This window comes from Homalodisca vitripennis, chromosome X (genome assembly GCF_021130785.1).
Source record: "Homalodisca vitripennis isolate AUS2020 chromosome X, UT_GWSS_2.1, whole genome shotgun sequence".
Lineage (NCBI taxonomy): Eukaryota > Metazoa > Arthropoda > Insecta > Hemiptera > Cicadellidae > Homalodisca > Homalodisca vitripennis.
In genome coordinates, this window is record NC_060215.1 from 44,227,652 (window position 1) to 44,252,198 (window position 24,547).

Below are 24,547 nucleotides of genomic sequence, written 5' to 3' on the forward strand. Positions count from 1 at the left end.
TTAAATTGGTAAAATGTGGTCATAATATCCGTATCTGTTGCAGGGTTTAGGTTTTTTTTTTAAATAAAATTTATGAAAATAAAAATGTTTAACAAGCTGCCATTTTAAAAACTCAAATATTTTTATAAACAAAAATATGGAAAACCTATTAATAATATCACAACAATGTATCTTTATTTAAATCTTTTGGCTGCATCTTTTTAACAAAACTGCAGGTAAAAACTTGCCATATGTAATTTTTTTAACATATCACAGTCAGTTAAAGTCACCCATTTGTTTTAATCATGTAATTTTATGTAAATATTTAGATATTATAAATGAAAGTTTTCTCACGTTTAATTCATGAATACATAATTATTGCAACACTACAAAATTTACTAATACATGTTATAGAAAAAGGCAATTAAACATAAATTGTAATAAATAATTCAATATTAAACATAATGCATGATTGGTATTAACGTTTGTGTTCAATATGACTGTTAATGATATCCATTGTTATTTAAAATTTAATTCAATATAATGAGATGCTACTATAAACAAAGTATGTGTTGGTTCATTTGAGTTTATTGTATTGCCAATCGAACCTACTATTTAAATCCTCTCACAACAGCCCTTCCTCTTAATATATTTTAATATTTCACAACCTTAATCTAAACAAAAAACCTTAAAAATGTAATTCACTATAGTAAATGTAAATACGTATTTGTGAGAGGGAAATCACGGAGACGTGTGTGGCAGTTCAACATCTTTACTAAATAAGTATTATTGAATTCTTATTCCACACGAATTTCTGGTTTAAATAATAATAAAACTAGATTTGGTAAACTGATAAAAAAAATCTCAAATCAAATATAGAGAAAGGACATGATTTAAAATCATAATTTTGAATTCTAAATTTGATCAAAACATTCACATCATCACCCTATTTTCTGATAATGAGGAGGAAACACACGAATTAAGCATATATACACGTAAATACTTTCCAACATTATATATTAAAGTATACGAAAGTAATGTAATGTAAAGTATTAAACTGCAAGATAATTTCAGACCAGTGAAAGGTGATACAAATACTGTACTCAAGGAAAAGATAACAATCAATCGAGTACACTGTTTGGCACGACAATGCACCTGGAATTGATGAGTCGCAGCAGAACAGTCAGAAAATAAATTTACTGTTTATTTAACCACTTGTTACATACATCGATCATGTGCTCTAGCGTAAAGAACAGTAAGAAACAAATTGATCTGGTTTTAGTTCTCTGTTTTTTTCCTAATACCTTCAGGAAAAAAGTGTGCTGCAGATATCAGCTATCGATAATTAACAACTGTCTCAGGCTGTACAGAATTAGGAGTTAGAAAGTTAAGGTACAAGTAGCCTGGAATACCCCCACGACGATAATTCTAGAATTTTATTTTATTTTAGCTTACTAATTTTTAGGCAATTCTCAATAGTTCAGTGTTTATTAAACTATTACAATAAACAATATACACATACCTAGAAACAATACGCTTTGCTTTGAGGAGAATATTTTAAACTTTATTAATCGCTTACACACATTAATTATATAGTGAATTCCCTCACGATTTTAGTTTTGACCTTAAATTAAATTCTTATTGCTGAAATATGGCACAATGTAAGATTTGCGATTGTTAAATCACTTGGTTAAAAATGTAATTGCTCTTTGGGTTATCCAACAGGTTATCCTGGGAGGTGGTCGGCGTCATTGGCTACCTAAAGTTACGAGGGACTTGGAGCAAGTAACGGACGAAGGCAGACGTTTGGACGGTCGAAACCTGGTAGAAGACTGGCTCAGAGATAAGAAGAAAAGAGGGGTGAAGGCTGAGTTCGTCTGGAACAAGCAGCAGCTGGATAATATTTCTAGTGACATCGATCATCTCCTAGGTAACACGCTTATCATGTGCTATAAAGATACTGTAACCATTCTCACGTTAAAAATATTCCATTGAATGTTAATAGTAAACAAGTAACAGATGTTTTACATATTTCAGTGTTTCCCTAGAACCATTTAACTTATTTACTCATCTATAATATCAAAGTAATATAATTTTACTGTTCATTTGATAATCAGCTTTTTTGACAAAGTGATTTTAATGTATAGACAAAGAGTGATCTTAGGATATATTCTTACAATTTATAAATGAACAATACTGTGATAATTCATTGGTTGGCAGATTCTAAGAGGTATATTTCAAAACTGCTTAAATAATAAATGTTATTATCTTTTATTTAAATATATAGGTTATTTAAATTTTAACTCTACAGTCAAAATTGTATATTTTAACGTACAACGAAAAAATTGAATAATATCCATTTAACACTTTATTTATTTGAAAAATAACCGTAATTTCATAATTTTATTTCCATCCTAGTTTTTTAGTATTCATTGTTATTTCATTTTCGGTATGATGAATTTTGATATTATGAGCCTTGAAAATCGAAATAGATATTTATTCTAAAAATGTTAAAAAAATTGTTTTGAAGAACAGATATTTTTTATTTAGTTCCTTATTTTCTCTTGCTAGTGCTTTCTTAACTAATTAAGATTTTTTCGAATAAATGATAAATTTATATTTATTTATTTCAAGTTTTCATATCTGTATCTATCCATATACCTACCATATAGTATTCTAATAATCATACTATTAAGATTTATATTAATTACGTTAGTATATACTGAAATCAATAATAGTATTCAATTTCTTGCACTATTTACATATTTATTAAGTAACATAAAAAATTCCTTTTTAAATAATGCCTGCAGTGTTTGAAACGTTTGGTACTAAATTCCAACAACATTAGAAAGAACATGATGACTATATTTAAGAGTTTAAAAACAGAGTGGACATAAATCAAATATTTGACAAACATTAATCAACACGTTGAAATAAACGCACCGTGTTAATGATGTAAATCAAATCCAACGGTGCCTCGACAAATGAATAAGAACGTTAAGTGGCTTTTTTATAGAAATGAAGTGAGTTCTTTTATAAATTGAAGCCGCATTTCTATCAGCTAATTAATAAGACATTATTTCAAAGCGTTTTAAACTATTTGTTACAAGATTGATCTTAGAGTATTTTTTAAAACCGATTGCAAGTCCTATATTTTATTGCGTTTTGTCCGTCAGAGTGTACTTTTAAACAGTGATATTAACTAATAGTATATATAATACACACACACACACACACACACACACACACACACACACACACACACACACACACACACACACACACACACACACACACACACACACACACACACACACACACACACACACACACACACACACACACATATATACACATACATACATATATATATATATTCAGTATATGTATATGAATATATGTATATGAATCTTTGTCTGTATGTCCTTTATAGAATCGTAAAAATATTTGACCGATCGTTATGACAATTTGTATGTATTTGTATTTTTGCACGGAGAAGGATTATATGCTTTCCCCTTTGACGTAACTAGCCACCAGGTAGCGCTGCAAAAGATTAAAGTTTTTAAAGCGCCTGCACATTATAAACTGCAATTAAGAGTCAGTTACGTATGTTAAATAGCCAAACACTGTTTGAAGGCGCTGAGTTATGATTTGTATTTGTCATTAAAATAAATATCTCTGGTAGAACTTAAGGCCTAAGTGTTAGAACAGTTTCGAAGAAATTGCATGTACGTGTACAATGGCTATAAACATGCATTTTTGACAGATTTTCTTTGATCTTGAAGATCGCTAGAACAGGGAACTTTAGAGTGTGGAAGGAAGGATGAGGTTCCAAATGTTAGTCCACAGCTCTAGCAGATTAAAAATGGAGATGTTCTATAACTGATTATAGACTTTTTAATTTTGCGTACTTAATTGTCTATGTTCTTGCTGTTATATTTAATGCATTATATAATGTTTATACCATAAGACAGTTACTAGTATAAATTTTAAATGTAAACATATTACCACCACATCAACGTACCCAGCTGACAAAATCACGGGTCCAGTAATATTATATCAATAAATGAAACTCTATACGAATTGAAATTCAATGTTCCAACATAACCCCACATTTTTGAGTAAAAAAATTATCCAGGGAAATTATTTTCAACCCTGTTGCAATGATAATATTTTGGTTTTTGGGGTCGGCTTTTGACCAATTTCATTGTAAACATAGGCTGTTTTAAACGTCGTGTTTCTTGTATCAATCGTATTTACAGGATGTATAACAATGTTTCTAAAACTGATTTTGGACTATGTTTTATTGAACTTCCTTTCTCTTGTATAGAATCAAAATATTTCCAGAATTTCACATCATAAAAGTAAATATAAATTAAGGATTTGATATAATGTAAGGTTTTAACAGAATTCAATCACAAGAGCATATACTAAGAATACTTTTCTTCCCAATTTCCGAATTTTTTGATTTCCCAACATTATTATCAACACTGGATTACTTCCCCAAAACTCAATAATTTAATAATTTAACATTTAATTTAATTTAATTTAATTTAAAACATGGTAATTTATAATAAATAGTTTTATATATATAAAAGGTGATTTTTTTATTGGTGCGGTTTTTAAAAGTAAATAAAAAAATGAAAAACAACCTGCATTGACATGAAAATGCATTTATTTGAACTACAGTGTCATGACATTAACGTTTAAAAATGATTTCTGGCATATGGGCTCCATTTCGTTCGCGTAGAAAGCCCAATCGAGAAGTCCAATTTTCGAATACTCTTTCCAGCTGCTGTGGTTGAATTCCGCCAATAACTCGACGAATGTTAGCTTCCAAGTCATTTAAAGTTTGTGGCTTGTCAGCGTATACTTGAGACTTAACATATCCCCACAGAAAGTAGTCTGTTGGCGTGATATCACACGACCGTGGGGGCCAGTTGACACGACCTCTAAATGAGATGATACGTTCACCAAATGTTTCTGCCAAGAGGCCAATTGTGTCGTTTGCCGTGTGGCACGTCGCGCCGTCTTGTTGGAACCAGACATTTTCTAAATCCACTTCAAGTTCGTTTAGCTGAGGAAAAAAAAGTCCCGTAACATTGCCCGATAGCGTTGACCATTTACCGTAACAGTCTGGCCAGCATTGTCTTTAAAAAAAATAAGGGCCAATAACACCACCTGCCCAAATGGCGCACCAAACGGTAAGTTTTTGTGGATGAAGGGGCATACCAACAAATTCTTTTGGGTTTTCATCACTCCAAATCCGACAATTCTGTTTGTTGACAAAGCCGCATAACCAGAAATGAGCCTCATCACTGAAAAAAATCTTGCCTGCGAAAGCTGGGTCACGTGTTATCTTATGTTGAGCCCATTCAACGAAATCAAGACGTTTGCGATAGTCTAATCGTTTCAGTTCTTGCACCAACTGAATCTTGTATGGATATAGGCGTAGATCCTTCCGTAAAATATTCCATAGAGTTGAGTAGCAGATCGCTAATTGCTGCGCACGATGACGAATCGACACACTTGGATCCTCTTCAACACTATGAGCAACAGCATCAACAGCCTCTTCGGTCCTTACTGTGCGGCGTCTCTGCCGATGCTTGTCAACAAAAGTGTGGGTATTACGAAAACGATTAACTAAAGCTCGAATACCTGACTCTGATGGACGATTATGAGGTCCGTAAATCGGACGAAGAGCTCGGTAAGTTGCCCGAACTGAACTGCGGTTTTCAAAATAAATTTGCACTATTCGCAAACGCTCTTCTTTTGTAAGTCTGTTCATGGTTACTATACAATAATACGCACTAGACAATACAAATATCGAAATGACATAAGATAATAAACAAAGATCAGCTGTTTTATTCAAATTTAATTGTTGTGTTTAATAGTGGTGCCAACTTAAAAACCACACCAATAAAAAATCACCCTTTATAATGTTATAATATGCTATATAGTGTGATAGTTAAAAAATGTAAGTTGATGATCTAATTTATGGAGGTATGATATTTCTCGGTGGTGGGCATGTCGTTGATTTTACAAGAAATATACAACTTTAATGTTCATGTTATTTCAAACAGAATTCTTACTGCCAAGGGTGAACTCATTAAATTGTAATAAAGCCGGGTGTGGTGGTTACTGGATTTGTTCATGGACACATGCCTCGTACAAATCCCTTACAAAAGTATTTAATCTCCCTTGTGTCTACCTTACTCCAACGTGTTCCAATCCCTGTTTACTTACGGTGTTGTTTTCTTCTAAAGTGGATGGGTTTAGAAGAGTGAAAGGAAAGGATCCGTGTTCCTTAAGGTAGTAGTAAATACATGGTGTTTTTGGAATGAATCTTACAAAAAATATCGGCTTGTAAAATTAAAGAATATTCTAAAAAAAACATTACTAATAGTTATTTTTTTAGATTGGTCTTATATTATTATTAACTATTGCTTTTATCATGGTATAGTTGGGCACGGTCTTTATTTTAAAATGCGTTGTTCTTAAATCTGATCATGTTTTGTATGCAAAAATTTTGAAATATTTTAGAGAAATATGAACAAAGAAAAAAAACTGTAGCAGACTAGTTGTCCTAAGACTATGTTATCATCGCCTTTATAGTTTGCAATATTATATCTTTTTTCAGTAGTTAAAGATACATTTTTTTAAAATAAATAAACATTTACAGTTGTTATTATTCATACATTAATATAATGTAAAGCTTTTGGAAAATCGCCATATATCACTAAATCGAAACAATATTTTTGTCTTCAGTAGTACTCCTATTGAAATCTATCCTGAAAGTAAATATTTTTCTATTAGTTTAGATGTAAGATTGCAGTTTGCAGATAGATTTGCATTGCTTTTTGAAATTATTGAGTGTAAGAATGATATAAACATTAATATATATATATATATATATATATATATATATATATATATATATATATATATATATATACGATATATATATATATATTTTTGAAAAAAAAAATCCATTTGTAAATATGTTTTCTGCTAATCATAACACAAGAAAATGTATTGAAGTGTTTTGAATAATACTAACTAGTAATAAACTAATTATATCCAAGAGAGAAACACACACACACACACACACACACACACACACACATATATATATATATATATATATATAAAAATAGAGCACCACATGTATAAATAATAATTTCGTCCTACAAAATGTGCAAAAATAGTTCGACAGACAATGATAAATGTGATAAAGTTCTACTGGAAGCTTGCCAATAAAACTATGCAAATCTATAAACCCCATTTGTTTATTCCAGTTTCAAAGAGATCCATCAAAACGAATATTTTTCTAACATTCAAATGACACTGCTTAGACATAATAAATTAAACAAGCAACGATATTGTTTATTATTAGGGGAGTTCAATGTTTTTAAGATAACAAAAAAATACTTCAATAATAAATTGATAAAAAACATATAAGTTAAATACTTTAAACTTAAACTGTTGTTAACAGGACTATTTGCGTACTCACACATGGAGTTCGAAGCAGACAGAGACACGGGGCCCTCGGGCGATCCTTCTCTGGCTGATATGACCAACAAGGCTCTTAACGTGCTAGAAAGAAGCAACAAGGGCTATTTCTTGTTTGTAGAAAGTAAGTTATTTAAATACATCACTTTATGATTGGTTTTATTTTGTTTTGGTTGTATCTCGTTTTAATAAATTTTAAAGTTTAAGACATTAAACTGAGTTCAGAGTCAGAAGTAACAAACAGAAAGCGATAGCAGCACTTTGGCAATTCCAGCAACGTACTGAGCATACTTGCTAGTGTGTACGCTGTAAAACGTGGCCTGTATTTTAAGTAGACATTCGTACACAATTTACGTTTGTCAGAGTGATAGTTTTACTATACATGCAATTTGATTGTTTATTTGTGTATGTACAGCTGTTCATGTTTATCTAACCCTGATGGACCAATATGTGACATTTATTTTCACTATCTTTAATAGTAGTTCCATTTAAGAAAGCTTACAGAGAAGTTTGTCATTGTGTACTTTATTGGATGCACTCAGGAATGTGGCTTAGATATACCTCTTTATAACATTAACATTATTACATTATTATGTCGTTTATATTCCTAATGTTCAGTTAATGAAATAGTTTCATAGGCTATATTTACTAAATACGTGTAAAGAACAATTTTATAATTCTATGTTTTAGTGTCTTGAAAAATAAAAAAATAGTAAATTCCTAAAATATTAACTAATTATACTTGATCTAAACTTGAAACCCGATTTAAATTATCTTAAATGTTTTATAGTTGAAAATAATAATAGTATTAATAAAATAAATTAGGAAATAAACGCAGTTATTGAGCTCAGCCTTGTCTTAAGAATACGGTGTAGATGGTTAATATGTCAAGTAAAATAACAGTGAATGTATGATTTGACTTATAAGGAAAAATATACGGTTACTGTAACGCGTAGTTTCATTACTTTGTCTTTCTTTTGCAACGAAGGTCTTAGTTGTTACATAAAGCGATTAACACAAATTACATTTGTTACTTTAACTTATTTGGGACATCCAACTATAATAAATACTCCAATTTAATGTAGTATATTAAACAAGAGAAACGATTACATTATTACAGTCACATAGTAAGTACTACATTGAAAGCTGAAATTTTGTTTACAGCTGAACGTTTCAAAATTGTATTTTCTCTTAAATTTTTAGCTAATCCTTTTAAATATTACATGATCATTCTCATACCTTTCTGTTTCTTTGCTACCTTTCGTTTTTGCACATAGGTGGGAGAATAGACCATGCCCATCATTACAACAATGCATACCGCGCCTTGGACGAGACTCTGGCACTGGAAACCGCACTGGTCGAGGTGTTGGGGCGGGTGGATCTGGAGGAGACCCTGGTGGTGGTTACCACGGACCATTCTCACGTGCTCACTTTGGGTGGTCTGGCTACGCCGAGGGGTAACCCCGTATTAGGTGAGACATTTCTTCAAATTCAGCGCGAATATCAGAATTAGTATTCCAAGAGCACAATACAGTCTTAAACTTTGTTGGCTGGACTACCGTTTTTATATCAATTACTTTGTTATATTTCTTAGCAAGATATGACTACCAACATTGATATGATGAAGTAAAAATAAATAAGTAAAAATGCATTATTTTTGTTATATATGAATGTTACTTTCTCAGTGGTCCGATTTAAATAAAGGGGCTTATAAATGGAGGGTCTAAAATTTTACTCTTAAATGCTATAAATGATTCTTCTACTTCTTAAATACCTACAAATATCCGTAAAAATATCCTAAAATTAATTCTAGAAAAGCCCTACAACTCAAAACTCCTAAACGAATAATATGAAAAAACTTAAATATTGTCAATCCAGAACAAAATATGTGCAGTATAACGTTTTGGAATATTTGAAATTCAATCTAGATGTTTGATTTGTCAAAAAGCGAACTAAAATATAAATGTAGAATATACAGAGCTAGCAAATGTTTTACAACAAAGCGTGTAGTGTTGCTATCAAAATACAGATTTACACACTTTTGGAAAGGGGTTCTCTAAAGATAAACATAATATTGTTTAAATAAAACTCTATTTGTGACTTAGCTTTACATAATAGTGCCTTATTCATTTTCTTCTTTCCTTTAATAATGCCAATTGTAGGAATGAACAGTAGAAGAGAGTAAACTGTAGTGATAAAAATGTTGTCGACTTTAAGTAATTAGTGAAAGACATGCAGGTACCGACACGAAACCTTCTGATGTCGATGGGCAACCGTACTCGACACTCTTGTACGGCAGCGGCCCAGGCTACAGTGTGCCCCGCAGCGTGCCCAACAACGCCAGTTCTGCTGCCGAGGAGCGGAACGCTGTCCACGGCTCTGCGGTACCTCGTCAGTGGGGAACTCACGGCGGAGAGGACGTCCCCGTGTTTGCCGCTGGTCCGCTAGCTCGGGCACTGTTCAGTGGCATCGTAGACCAGAGCTACATCCCCCATGCCATCGCATTCATAGGTATAATTGTTTCTTTCATCAATCTAGCTACCAATTAGCAAATAGAAAAATAGATAAACCGTATAGTTTTATCCATGGTGGAAACCAACATAATATTTTACTAGTATGAAATACAACATAACATGTAAAAGATCAATACATATAAGACATATATATGTCTAATTTATATGTACAGCCTTCTAAATTATGAGGTATGCTAAAGATTTGTCAGAGACATAAACTGTACAAAAAAATCACATTAGAAGCTGCAGATTGTTTTATTACTGTTATTAATTTAATATTTGCTGACTAAAAAATTAATTTATATTTATGACTTATTTACGTTTTTGATCTCATGTTTTGAGGTTTGTTGCGGCGTTTTGAGTTTTTGTTGTCACTTTTTACGTTTTTGTTGACAAGTTTACGTCTATGTTTTCAAGCTATATGTTGATGTAATAAATTTTTATTTTTATTATTATTATTTATTGATAAATCATTAAAAATCATGTCTAAATATAAGGTAAAACATATTATATAACTTGGAAAATAGCTAAAAAATTTGACCACCTTGTAAAAAAAAGTATAACATAAAAACATTTAGATCGATACTACGAAAATGGAAATTTTAAGAATAACCAGGAAAATGAGGAAATTGATGACAACAAAAAAATCGGCAACACTTGATCACAAACGCATACAATTACGCAATGTTGATTTTTAAATAAAAAAAGAGGTAAAAATCTGTAGTATATAGCGAAAAAGGTTACATTATAATCGAAAATTTATAATTTTAATTAAATCTCTAAAATAATAACTCGTACATTTTGATAAATAGAAAACGCAATGAATTTATTATGAATTTAAAATAGGTTAATTAAATTAATATGCAAATAATACAAAATGCAGCCAAATTTTAAGCATTTGTTTTACACTAGACAAAGACGAGGAAGAAAAAATATTAAACATTGTTAAAAAGAAATCTAAACATATTTTTCTCATATATTTACAATTTCATCATTGTTTTTCGTACTATACATATGGTTTAACAGTGATTATAAAAATAAAATTAATCCAAAAAAGGTATCAAAATGTGTCGAACATCATAGTCAGTTATAATGTTTAATATTATTTAAAAAGATTACCAAACTTACTGATGATTTAAAGAGATAATATAAGATTTTATATAAAAATGTATTAGTTTAAAAATAGCATAGTAATTTCTTGCCTTTTTGAGAATTAGTTAAAAAATAAAAGTAAAACAAATATTTATTTAAGATTGAAGAAGGAATATTATTATATATAACATATATCAATATTTTGTTTTTAAAGCAAAAGATCATTTAAATGCTCCTTAAAAATGAAAAAATATTGTATTTATATCAACGAATATACATCATTTCCTCTAATAAAAAAAATGGTTGATAATGATGATACTATAATTTGATATAAATACGCTAGAGTCTACACCCTTTTAAATCATCATCCTTATACAGTTTTACTAATTAAACACGCCTTTATTATCTAAAATAAGGTCAAATAATAAGACGACGATTCTCAATATTTTAATAAAAATAATTGTGGGTCATTATAGTAAAACGAAAAAAATTTCAAGAAACCACTCTTTTTAATTATAATTCTGGTCTTTTTATACCAGAAAAGTTGGAAGACTATTCAATAATCTACTCAAATTAAATAACATAATTTCTTGACAATTTAAGATAAATAATATTTTGTTTATATATACATACATATTTGTACAATTTTAAAAATAATTCAAAGCAAACATTCTTAAATGTTGATGGTGAGGATAAACTCTTGTATTTAGACTTAAATAATAACAGTAATATTAGTACTACCCTTAAAAAATACCTAAAATCAATATTTTGTTATGAATTTATTCTTTATTCTTTAATTTTGGTATCAAGTAAAAAAGAAATAAATCTTTAAAAAAGTGTTTTACAAAAGGGGGTTTAACTTCGGTTAGAAAATTTGGTAGTCTTGAACAAAAAAAATGAATTCAAACAGTTAAAAGATGAAAAATAAAAACATTTAACCGTTGAAAATCATAATTTTAGAATGGAAACCCAAAGTTTGAAGATTGAATTTATGAAGATTTCGATGAAATAAAGCTATACAATTTTAAGAACAATTATATTTTTGGATATCTTCTTAGAACTTAGAAAATGAAATGAACATTGAAAATAGTCTAAATAAACTATAATAAAGTATTTTGAATTTAAAATTTTAGAAATAATTAAATATACTATACTCAATAAATCTGTATAAATTAGAATCGAAATTCATTTTGAAAGTAATTTGGAAGCTTTCGAACTCAAAAAAGCTAATATAATTGTAGAAAAAACTAAGTTTTTAATGCTAATTATTAAATTGAGAAATATGTTTAATTTCTTTACATCTCTTACATTATTTATCTTCTAAAGATATTTGTTACGTATTATCATATAATTCTCTATCATATTTAGGAAGGCAGTCCACACATCTATATTCTATAATCCATCTTTTTTAATTCTTTTTTAATGGATAATTTATTAGCAATTGATCGTATTTTTAGATCACTAAATAGATTCAGATTATCAGCTATAAAACGTTATTTAATTCTTATAAATTTTCCATAATATGTATATTTAATTTATTAATTTGATTTGATCTAACCAGGTTCATAAATAGTTTAACTCATTGTTATAAATATAAATTTTAAATCATACTTAACATTTTAAGATTTTTGACAAAATTTAACTAAAGTAGTGTGATTTACTTAAGATCGTTTATTTATTAAAAAATGTTTAGTCATTGTAACAACAGTTTTAATAGATTTTTCACATTTTTTTTATACATTCTTAGTAATTTTAAGTCAATTTTTATTCAGTATAAACAGAATTTATATTCAATTTCACCTTAATTATCATTATTTAAAACACAATTATTATTCAATTAAGTCAGTGTATTTATTATTTTAAAGGCTGGATTTATTTTTGTATGAAATGAGATTTTATATTTAAATGGTATATTATTTATGTTGTGTGTTACTGCTATAACGACTGTTATAATCTTCAATGCCATACGCATATGGTATATGTGGTATTCACTAATAAATTTCACATACCAAAAGATTTGGAAATTGAAATGAAGCAAACAGTTAAAGAAAAATTAAAGGAAAGCAAACTAATTTACTTAGTAAACATAATACTGAACACTAATTACTTTAAGCATTTAGTAAAAAAGTAATATTGATTGTATAGATTACAAGTTTCCAATATTTTACTACTCAATTCTATGAGAAGATACGATAAAATATTATTTTGTAATTCTCGTAGTTTATTCTTCTGCTTCTTTTTTCCCTCTTTATTTTATCGTATTTCTATATTTTGAATTTTACGAATTATGTAAAGATTGTCTGAGTGCTCGTAAGTTAAACAAAAAATTACTAGAATCATTATATTTACCATCTATTATTATAATTCGGGGAAAATAAAATTATTTTTTGGAAACAAAAATTTTAAATTTATTTTCTTATTATAAGCAAGGTACTAATGTATTATAACAAATATTATATGTTGTATTAAAACATCCATAAATTTATACTAATACATTCTAATACACGTTTATTCCAGTAAAACGTGAGGTGTGGGGTGTTTATTTATGCATAGTACTGTATAGTTTGTGTAAACTGATGTTGCTACGCGATTCCTCTTGATTAGTGAAAAGTGTTTGTTTCATATTTCACTGCAAGAAGACATAACTTCATTATTAGGTATTTAGTACTGGTAACACTGTTGGTAATAGTTAATGCTATATTAAACACGGTTGATACTTAATTTATACATTTCAGTGTGTCAAGTTCATATGTACATAATTTTTGTACTCTTCTAGCCTGCCTGGGTGAACATAGCAAGCGCTGTGTCAGCGGACCTGATAATTACACTGAGCCAAGACGTGAGGTACATACTTCAAAGTCGTATTTATATAACAATACTCTTACAATGTGTATTAAACTATTACATAGTTAATACTAATTATGGGAAAACGCCTAGTAACCTAATGCCTGCATAGAAATATTGAATGTTTTGGTAACATCGACTTCACTATTAGAGTGGTATTAGTATTCAGGAAGACACTCTATCTATAAAGGTAGGGAAGGGTCACATTTGCCTAATGAAAAGGTACGATAGTAAAAATATCTGTCTCGATGTTCTCTATTGGATTAAAGTGTATTTACATACTGATATATCTGAAGGGATTTATGTCGGTCTTATATTCAGTACATTTAAGTCAAAACTTTAATGTTTGCTTTGAAAAACATTACAGCATTGTAATAAAAAGTTTGATTCAAATATCATTGCAAGCCTTAAATATGAGTTTCATTCGATTCTGAAGTTGAGGTAACAATCGCATTCATTTTAAATAGTATCAAACTGAAAGAGGATTTACTATGAATAAAATAAAATGTATGTGGCTGAAGCACAGATCAGTTACAATAGTGACAACAAAAGAATAATATAATTTGTTATAAATCGATATATATATATATATATATATATATATATATATATATATATATATATATATATATATATATATAAACCAAATGCCATTGACTAAAGGACTAAGGACCATGGTATTATAGTCACTTAAGCATTTTGGCTACCAATTTTGTTGGATAGGATGGATTGGCGAGAAATTTTGACTGTAGCTAGGGAGTAGCCAAAAAAATTAGTTATGTAGTGCCGATGTGTGTTTTTACCCTAGGGGTCGATGGCACCCCTTTTAAGGATTGGATATTTTTTATAAAAATTCACCTCAACATTCGAAAGAGGGACAAATTGTAAGCAAGAAGTTTAATGTAAGAATTTTTTATAGAGTAAAAGTTTTGAGCTATTTGCGCTTAAAATTGGCAAAATGTATGTTTTTAGCGATTATTTTGCAAATATCTGTATTATTATAAACAAATTGTAAGAAGCAAAAATAAAGATAATTTACTTACAAAGAGAGAGATGTTTTATTTCTGTAGGTGGTATGTAATCCAAGTTATCGCTCTTTGGAATTGAACCTAAAATTTAAACTATCATGTGCGGAAAAAAATTAAAGGTTTTCTGATAAAAATCATGTTACATTTTTTTATCTACTTGAATAAATCTTCAAATTGACTATTCGTAAAAGTCATTAGTATGAAAATTAACAAAGTTACAATCACAATAAAATAATTTTCTTGACTTTTTAGAAAACATTCGTATTCTTTATTCATACGTAAAAAATAAGTTTTGAGAGTTTGGACGTGTTTAGAAGCTTATATTTAACAAAATTGTTTGACACATTTTTGAAAATTTTTTAACTAAAATTTAATTATTTGTGCAAAATAATAAAAAAAGTTTAACACAAAATTTGACTGAGTTATTTCTGGTAGAAGCTGAAAGCTAAGCACAACGGATACTTTTCAAACTTACAAATCCAAAAAAGTAAGAGCAAAAAAGTAAGTAAGCAATATAATGCTTATGGTGCTTCTAAGTCCCTAACATGACATTTTTATTGAAATCATTACTTAAGATAAAATATTATAGTAATAAACTAGTAATTGTTTTCGGTAAAATAATAAAAATAAATTCATGAAACTAAAAAAAAACTATATCATCATATAAAATAATTAATACGCAATTTTCTTTGAGTATAATTGTATCACTATTTTTACATCATAGCTAGTATTTCTATAAGAGTAAGGTATTCTATAGGGGTTTTTGAAAAAATTATAAAGATACAAAATAATCATACAACAATTGAAATCTTTTTAAAAGTCACAATATATCATATGTGTAATAGTAAAACATTTCAAACCATCAATAATCGTTTTATATTATAAAGGATGGTTTTTACAGATTGCACATTTTATGTGATAAGTTATCTGGTAAAAAAATGCATAACAAATTGTGAATGCACAAATAGTTCATTTTAAGCTACTAAAAGCCTTTTTTCATATTTTTTGGCATGAAGGGGTATTTTTAAGTATTTTATGGGTAAACAGGATTAGAATTTTATACATTATATTTAAAAAAAACCTTAAAGGCTCTTAGCCAACGTATTTGATCAAGAACTTATTCTTTAAAATTCGCAAACATGGACATTTCGAATGTTTTCATAAAAGGGTAGTTTTTACTCCAAAACTGCAAAAAGTTCACATCGAGACAATAACTTTTAAAGTTGAGGATTAGATGAGGTGGTATGAAAATTTTCAAGTGAATCCATGCAATCCGAAAAAAATGGGAGCTTTTACTCATTTTTACCTTCATTGACTTTACTATGGAACTTGATAAAGTTTTATTTATAGTTTTTAGATGGGATATGAATAAGAAAGAATTTTGTAAACATATATCCGTATATGTGTTAAATACTAACGTTAGTTGAAGTTGTGGATATTGCAATTTGACAAATCTGATAGGAGCGAATGGTTCATTATGTTAGATTAGTTTATAAATATCAACCATCCGAAAGAGTTGCAACCCCTAGAAGAACAACTGTATTTTAGTTTTTAAACTTCTCGATGTCCTACAACGATGAAATTTGACTCACATATGCCTCATGCTCTGAAACCTCTCAATTATTTTAAAATAGATCAGTATATTAGATTATCTTCCAGTGGCGATAAATCATTTTTAGGAACGTTTTTATGGAAAATATATTTCGATGACGTAGCCTACCTGTAGACAATTACGTGTATAGCCACGGATAACTACAAGTATATTTATGATTTCAGAATTATATGATTACTAGACCCTAATGGTAAGTAATTGGTTCTTAGCGAGACCACAAAAGATTTCCCAAATCAATTCCGTATTACACACTTTTGTATTCATACATTAATCCCTGAAATAATATTAAATTCCAATGGTACATTTTTCTTTATTCTTTGAATATGCACCTGGTGTATGAAGAAAATGAAGCATGAGAAATAATTCAATCTGTGTTGTAATTGAATAATCACATGACTTGTTTACACGAAACGAAAAATAATTATTAAGGAAAGTACGATAAGGTTCCAGTCAATATTGTATAACCATATTTTATATGTAAGGAATAGTTTGTTTAACACCCTTTCACAGTTTTAATTTTCTATAGAACAGTATGTTATAGTTCACAGGTTTTACAAAAGATGAGTTATTTTGTATTAGTAGGAATATATAATATGTGGAATGCCACAAATAGATTCTGCGGTTTATATGACATAATAGTACTTTTAAGACAATTGCATTTTAATAATTATTATTTATTTAATATAAACTATTTAAAATTACCGTAGTTTCGATATTACGTGATAAGTTTAATAATATTAACGATAAGTATATATTACTGAAGATATACGATCTGAGGGAAGTTAGGTAAGAGATGTTGTTGCTATAAGTGTTACACTAATACTCACGTGCGCTAAAATATTATTGGCGATTATATAAACTTGTTTAGATCTTTTTCAGTAGTCCTATTTTCAACCGTTTCTATAACTAAAATTAAACGATATGTATTAGATTAATTTCTCATACAATAATGCATTTACTTTAGCACAGAAAAGTTCGATTGGTATGAAAAGCTATTTAAAGTGCATGACGTCATCCCATAATCTGAGGAACAATACATGACTATTAATTTTGCAGAACTGTGGATCGCCACATGTCAGTACAGTGTACACCAGCCGGCGGCGCGGTGGCGTAGTGTTGGCAAGCAGTGTCATGAGTGAAGACACCCCTGCTTCCAGAGCTCAGTGTCTCGAATCCATCACCAGTTTTATCCTCCTGCTGGTAGCATTATTTCTGGCTACGTGATACAATTTCACGTCGCTGCTGTTTTGGTGTGAACAGTAAAAAAGGACAAAAAGTTTTGTGAATATTTTTGTTTTGATTTCATGAAACTACACAGTTCTATGGTGTCATCAAACATTGTGTGGCTCCAAGAGTAATTAATTCATACAGGATTTCTCAATTAATTAGCAATTAATCATTTAGTATATGGAATATATGTTTTTACTGTAATGCCTGAGAGACGGAAGAAATAAAATGTATAAAGCTTAGCTGTTTCAAGCCACAACCTTTCATACGCTCTTTTTTACTCGTTAGTTTTATATAAACCCAGGTAATGTAAGTTTATGTTTTTATTTATGTAAAAAGTTACAAGATATATTGCAAAGCATATAAATACAATTTGAAAAATATCCATTCAGTCTTACGATTGATAGCTTTATTTAATCTTGATTACACACATTAGTAAATACATTAGGTTGAATCCAAGACAGGACCTAATGTTCCTATTTCGACTGATAAAGTAAAGAACGTATTCGTTCAATCGTAAAGCTTGTAAAAATACCTACTTCGTTTTGAGATCCTATTGATTCTTAATTTAAATTTAACAGCAACAAGTTATCATTAGAATTTCTTAGCTGAGTAAAAATCGAGTACTGAAATGTTAATACTAAAAATCAATTTAATTAAACCTGATTTAACAAAAATAAATAATTCAAGCACGAGTCTATATTATGTACCTCCAATAGGTAATGTCTCTTAAAATATGTTATTTGGTATTTAGGTTGTGTTTATTGTTCATAAATATTTAATTTAAATTAAACGTTTACCTTAATTATAATTAAACCCATTATAATCCATGAAGAATGATAATTCCTTGTATTTATGGGTGCTAAAATAGCCTTGCATCAATATAGCATTCTTATAACTGATTTACATGTTTAGGCCTTTAGTAAAAGATGAAATTTAATATGTTGAAGCAGTTTGGTGTGAATTGTTTAAGGTAACCTTCTGTGCAAGGCAGGATTGTGTGTTGTTAATCATTTTCATATTTACGATGTAACAATGACTGCTGAAAAACTCTGTTACGAGTAGATATCATGTTTCGATTGAAATAGATTTATTAAATTGGGTATAGTAATATAAAATACAAACAAAATTGCATGCTTGTGTGTACCTGTTGTGTATTGCATAGTTTGTGTTGTTGGCTGTGTATATGTTGAGGTTATGTGTACACCAAGAATACACACAACATGCCACAAAGGTCTCCTTGTTCCAAAAAACAGTAATTTAAACAAAAATGTAACAACTAATGTGAACTAAAATAGGAATGAACCACAGTTGGAATATTAATTTATTTTTACAATAATTTCAGTTTCCTGACAAACTATAGGAAACAGACTGATCATTATACTTACATATATATTTCACTCATATGGATGACCGAATATATTAAACTAATTAAATGTCAAGTATATTTGTTACGTAGATTTAACCAACAAATAAGCTAACTTAATGATCTCAAATGCATCGTCGAACCACCATCCGAAACGTGCCAATTAATGTCAATATTCATCGTTTGAACTGACTCGGATGTTGAGGGTATGTTGATTGCAGAACTATTCACTTTGTTCACTCAACACGTTATTACATTTGCTTTGTCGTACTCAAATAAATAGTTCTACGTACTTTGTTTCAAACAAGTGCAATATCATATCTCCCATTACAGTAGCAATATATTGGTTTGCAATACCGCTTCTACAATATTTGAAACCAATGACACATTTAAACACTTCAATAAGGAACCTTCTGGATGAGTTAATTTGAGTTACCCCAAAATAGTAAAAAAATACAATAAAGCAAACTACTATGAAGAATGACTTAAACATGTATATTCATGTAGTATACGCTACATTAGTAAATTTGAATGTAAGATAAAAAATCCATATCAGATGGTTTGTTCTGTATGTGAAAAGTGCTGTATTAATGTTTATATTTTGTACAAATTAATAAATATTGTATTCAGCGTTCATAATATTTTTATTCACCACCCCCTGCCTATTGAATGAAATTAAATATACCAGAATGGCTGAAATGTGTGCACAACACTACGTCTCGTCATTATATGGAAATTCTATTTACCACAAACCACGGTACAGTAATATTCTAAGCTGGATTAACTTTGACAGAATGATCACCTAGGAAGCTTGATGATGGGTTCTTCATGCATTAATCAGTTCTATATTTTACCGGGTCTATCAGACAGTTCTACGCACCTGAAAGGTTCACATAGTAAAAATATTGTTACGGGTTTGCTTGAATAAAGCAACTGGTGCATATTGAATTCATAATTAATTATTTATTAATCTTAGAAATACATATAACCATAACATCTACCTAAAACTAGGCTACCTTTAAATAAACTACTTGTTTACAAAACTCACTAATTGTCACTAGTGTATTCTGTCACAATCCACTATTAACTAAACGGAATATCTAGTTACACATGAGTCTGACACAATCAATAATAATTATTATTAACAGAAATACAGTTGTCAGGAGCATTGTTACTAGTTATATCACTTCACAAGTTAACTTCTGGTGCGCACATTGACTCACTACGTCTCTACAGCTCCTTATAATTCCACTAGCGCTTCCAGAGCATTCAAGTGGAGAAGTCCAGAACCCACTAGGCGAGTGGAGAAGGGTCACAGTGCCCACCCACCGTTCAGACATTAAGTAGGGGTGCGTGGCTGTATCAAATAAACCGACCCAACCCACTGACCACTCTCCTTCCAACGGCGCTATTCACCTATATCTTTTGGTATCGGAGGTTGGCCCGTTTATCTGGAACATTCTCCTACATTATCTTAACACTACTCCCTTCTCAAGACTATTCTGCCCCAGAATATTATCGTCAGGGTTCAAAGGAGACGGCACGTTACTTTCCTCTGGATCACGTAGCCATGTTTTTTCCAGGGAGAGAAAATACAAATGATGATATCGCTTCGAGTCTTCAAAGACCTTTTCCAACATCGATCCGACAATTTTCCAGTCTAGACCATAGTAGCAACAATCTAATTTAGGGATACCGAGCCTAAGTACTGCACACCTAAGTACTGCAGGTGGGCACGCACATTAACTATACTTCTACACAAGGCCTGACAGGTAGATTCTTGACAAGGTTTCTCTTGGTCACGAAGTAGAAGAGATGCCGATCTCGACGTCGCAGGTGCATCATTTTCCCAGTAACTGGTCTCTGAAGCTCAAGTTTCTCAATCGCTCCCAAACTTCATCCAGAAGACCGTGGCGATCCCTCGTGAAGCTGCTACATCCTCTGATACGCGATGAAAAAGGGAAAACTAGTTTGGAAGAGCAAACAGATCTTTCCAAATCACTGTGGTCATCTTTAGCCGTTTCTAGGTTCGCCATAGTTTCATCACCATTGGTGTCGATTAACTGGAGACCTCTTTATTCCCGGCTTTTTTTCTCTTCCGTTTGCCATGATACGGAGAGAGGAGGTTAAAGTGGACAGTTCTAGTATTACCTTTTGGTGGCTTCTTAATCTGACAAATTACTTAATTTATTCTTATCACCAACTCAAACGGCCCCTCACAAGATGTTTATAGTTTAGGGAAAAATCCACGGATTCTTCGAGAGTTATATAACCAAACAAGTTTTCCTTTACGATAGTCTTCCTTATTAGCTCGAACGTCATATCGGCACTTCATCCAGTCACTCGCTTCATGAGTATTAACCGCACTCTCTCATGAGTTTCATCCAGCCCCTTCCGGAGCTAGGTAATATAATCCTCTGCGGATAAGTCTTCTCCTGGTTTGCAGCCAATCTGTAAGTTGCACAGTAATCGCAGTTCTGGACAAAACAGATGCTTTCCGATTTTTGTTTCGTACTTTCGCTAACAGAGCTGTAGTACGCCATCAGCAAGTGGTGTAGGTCCTGGTCCCAATCTCTCTGATGTTCAGACACTAAATCATTTCCACCATTCAATCAGATTGCAGATGAAGAGCTGTCGTCCTTGTCTTAAGGATACCCCGTACTGCACACATCTGGGAGAGCTCTGCAGACTCAAAAGTTTTTCCTTGTTTGGAATGTAGTTCCATCGGGACCACAAAATGGCTGATAAACTTACTAACACGACGGTTACAATCACGGCCTCTTGATTTGACAATGCATAAGCTTCGACCCATTTGCTAAAATAGTCCACCGATTTTACATGTTTTCATTCTCGGTCTCAAGAAAAGGCCTAGTTATATCGGTAGCTACGTGTTCGAAAGGGGTCCAACGTTGTACAAATTCTGTACCAATTCTTGACTTCAATCGTCATATTTGGCCAATAAAACCTTTCTCGTGTCTTCTCCAGGGTCTTCTTTACTCCCACATGGAACCCCACCTGGAATACTAATTAGTCTGAAATCTTAACAATATGTGGAACTGAGGTTTTTTTCAAGTGGCGGACAGTAGCAGACTTCAAAGTGAAGCAAATACCGTGTCTGAACTAGTGCCTGTTTATTGTATAGCTCTAAAATGGTGGTGTTAAATGGTTGAACCATGCGATTTACAGATTGCAATGTCTGTTGATTCTGCCATGGGCTTGAATAAACTACATACATAAAACAAGCTTCGTCCACCGACTTTGACCTTGATAAAATAGTACAAAAGGTCGTGTTGTGAAACCGCTGTAATTCGAAGCTGCCCTATATGCTCTTCAGAGCGGTCAGTAACAACTAGAAGGTCCAGAAGGGTGTCTGATTGGGCAATATGATGTGTTGGGCCAAGTGGCAGTATCATCATGTTACTGCATTCGAACATTATTATCAGTTGCCTAGTATTACAATCTGTCCTTTTTAGTAAGTTTATGTTAAAGTTACCCACGATAAAGATTGGTCTGTAGCCCGGCAAGTGGTGTAAGAGAGCATTTTTAAAGTCTGTCAGATGACACACCGAGCAATAGGACCTTCAATAAAGATAAACCAATTTCAATTAACATGAGCTCAGGCCTAGCCGAGTATTCAGACATAGATATATAAATATATTGAGAAAGAGTTAATCTGTAGGCTTATTATAAATGTTTCATGAAATTCTTTCTACATAGACGAGAACGAGTTCTATGATATTACACGACGAACCATGACATTTGGCTGAGCGTCGTTAAAGCCCATTACTCAGCAGGCTGACGCAATTTCTCATTTGTTTTTGATTAAAAATGTCTTTGCCATATGATTGTCTCTCATTCTATCTGCCAATAATGAAACGAGTTGTAGACTTGAAATTTTACATTGAAGCTCAACGTAGCATATAAAAAGAAAGCTGGTTTAAGGTGAACTGCTTTATGGTTTAAAACAGCTACTTTCAAAAAGAGACAGGGGTAGAGTTACAAAGATGTGTACAAATCAAATATAAATATCTCATCGACGTAAAACGTTTTTTTATACTCTTTGGCTATAAATGGTAACTATAAAAATGTTAAAAAGTTACTTGTCAGAGTGTATATTATTTAAACAAAAGTGTAAATGAAGATCGCTCAAAACTTGTCTATATTCCTCACATACAAGGATTACTTTATAAAATAGGAAGGGTAGCAAACACGTATTCAAGCCGGCTCGAAAATTACAGAACTGTTAGCGTGAAGGAGACCATTCTACCGTGTACGCGTTTGATACATAGACGTGTGATTGAACATATTAGATATGGAAATATCTAGATAGGAAAAAACGACCATAACAGAACGCAGTTTCAAAATTAAACATACAATAACATTCGAGTAAACAAAAGTATTTTAAAAAATGCACACTACTACCCAGTGTACCCAGTGATAATAAGAGAAAATAACTTCCATAGGAAAGGTAGCGTAAATTTGTAGAAAATAAAACACCCTGTGAAGATGTCTTATTGGTTATTGTAAGTTTTTGAATGGTTAAGTTTCAACCAATCACGATAAACCTTTGCCAAAATATCAGTTAGTAGGGCCAAAATATCAGTAAAATATAATAGTGTAAGCGATGCGGTGTGGATTGGGAAACTTAGATGTTGATTAGATCCAACGAGTTTCCTTTTATAAAAATAATAATTTATTAAGAAATTAAATTACTTGATAAATTATGAAGTTTTTAAAGGATTAGTTATACTATTTTATTATTCCAGGTGTCCCAACATTTCCTATCTTCCCGTTATATTTTGAAGATATAAACCAATATGAATTTGGCAGGGGGGTCGTTATAAGGCTGATAGTTTTTTTTAATATATGAGGATTAAAACCCTAAATGGAGGATTGGGAAAGGAAGTTAAACGTTTATAATAAAACCACCCATAAAGCGACTCAGTTGAAAGACTCTTGAAAAATAAAAGCAACGCAGAGGGAGACTTTTGGGACGCCTAGAATTTGAAAGTACATTTAATAATATATACCTTTATTACAAGACCTTTAAACCGTTATAATTAAATATTTCAATATTTTAAAATTTTATTTAATTGATTTTACAATTTTCTAACTCATTCAAAGGAGTTTAATCTTGTATAACTTATTGAATCGTTCTTACGCCACATTCTATGAATATAGATAGTGAAAAGGCCAATTTCATATTTTCCAAGCTTGATTTTCAAATACAAACCTAATAAACCACTAAACCAATATGAACTGTAAACAACTATTTATGTAATGTTATTGATTTTGTAATTCTTTTGCAGATGATACCAGAACTACGTATTCACTGCTATATCCTATGTTCATTAAAATACCCTCTAGACTTTAA

At 30.7% G+C, this 24,547-nt stretch overlaps 1 protein-coding gene across 1 annotated transcript; it reads left to right on the forward strand.

The window, feature by feature from the left end:
• Window positions 1-1,128: 1,128 nt before the first annotated feature.
• On the forward strand, window positions 1,129-19,807 carry LOC124369430 (alkaline phosphatase, tissue-nonspecific isozyme-like). Its single transcript, XM_046827435.1, has 7 exons — window positions 1,129-1,161; window positions 1,705-1,909; window positions 7,475-7,615; window positions 8,769-8,963; window positions 9,730-10,002; window positions 13,873-13,940; window positions 17,637-19,807. Exons 1-7 carry the CDS (start codon window positions 1,129-1,131, stop codon window positions 17,802-17,804), a joined length of 1,083 nt encoding a protein of 360 aa, XP_046683391.1. The 3' UTR covers window positions 17,805-19,807.
• The last annotated feature ends 4,740 nt before the right edge of the window (window positions 19,808-24,547 follow it).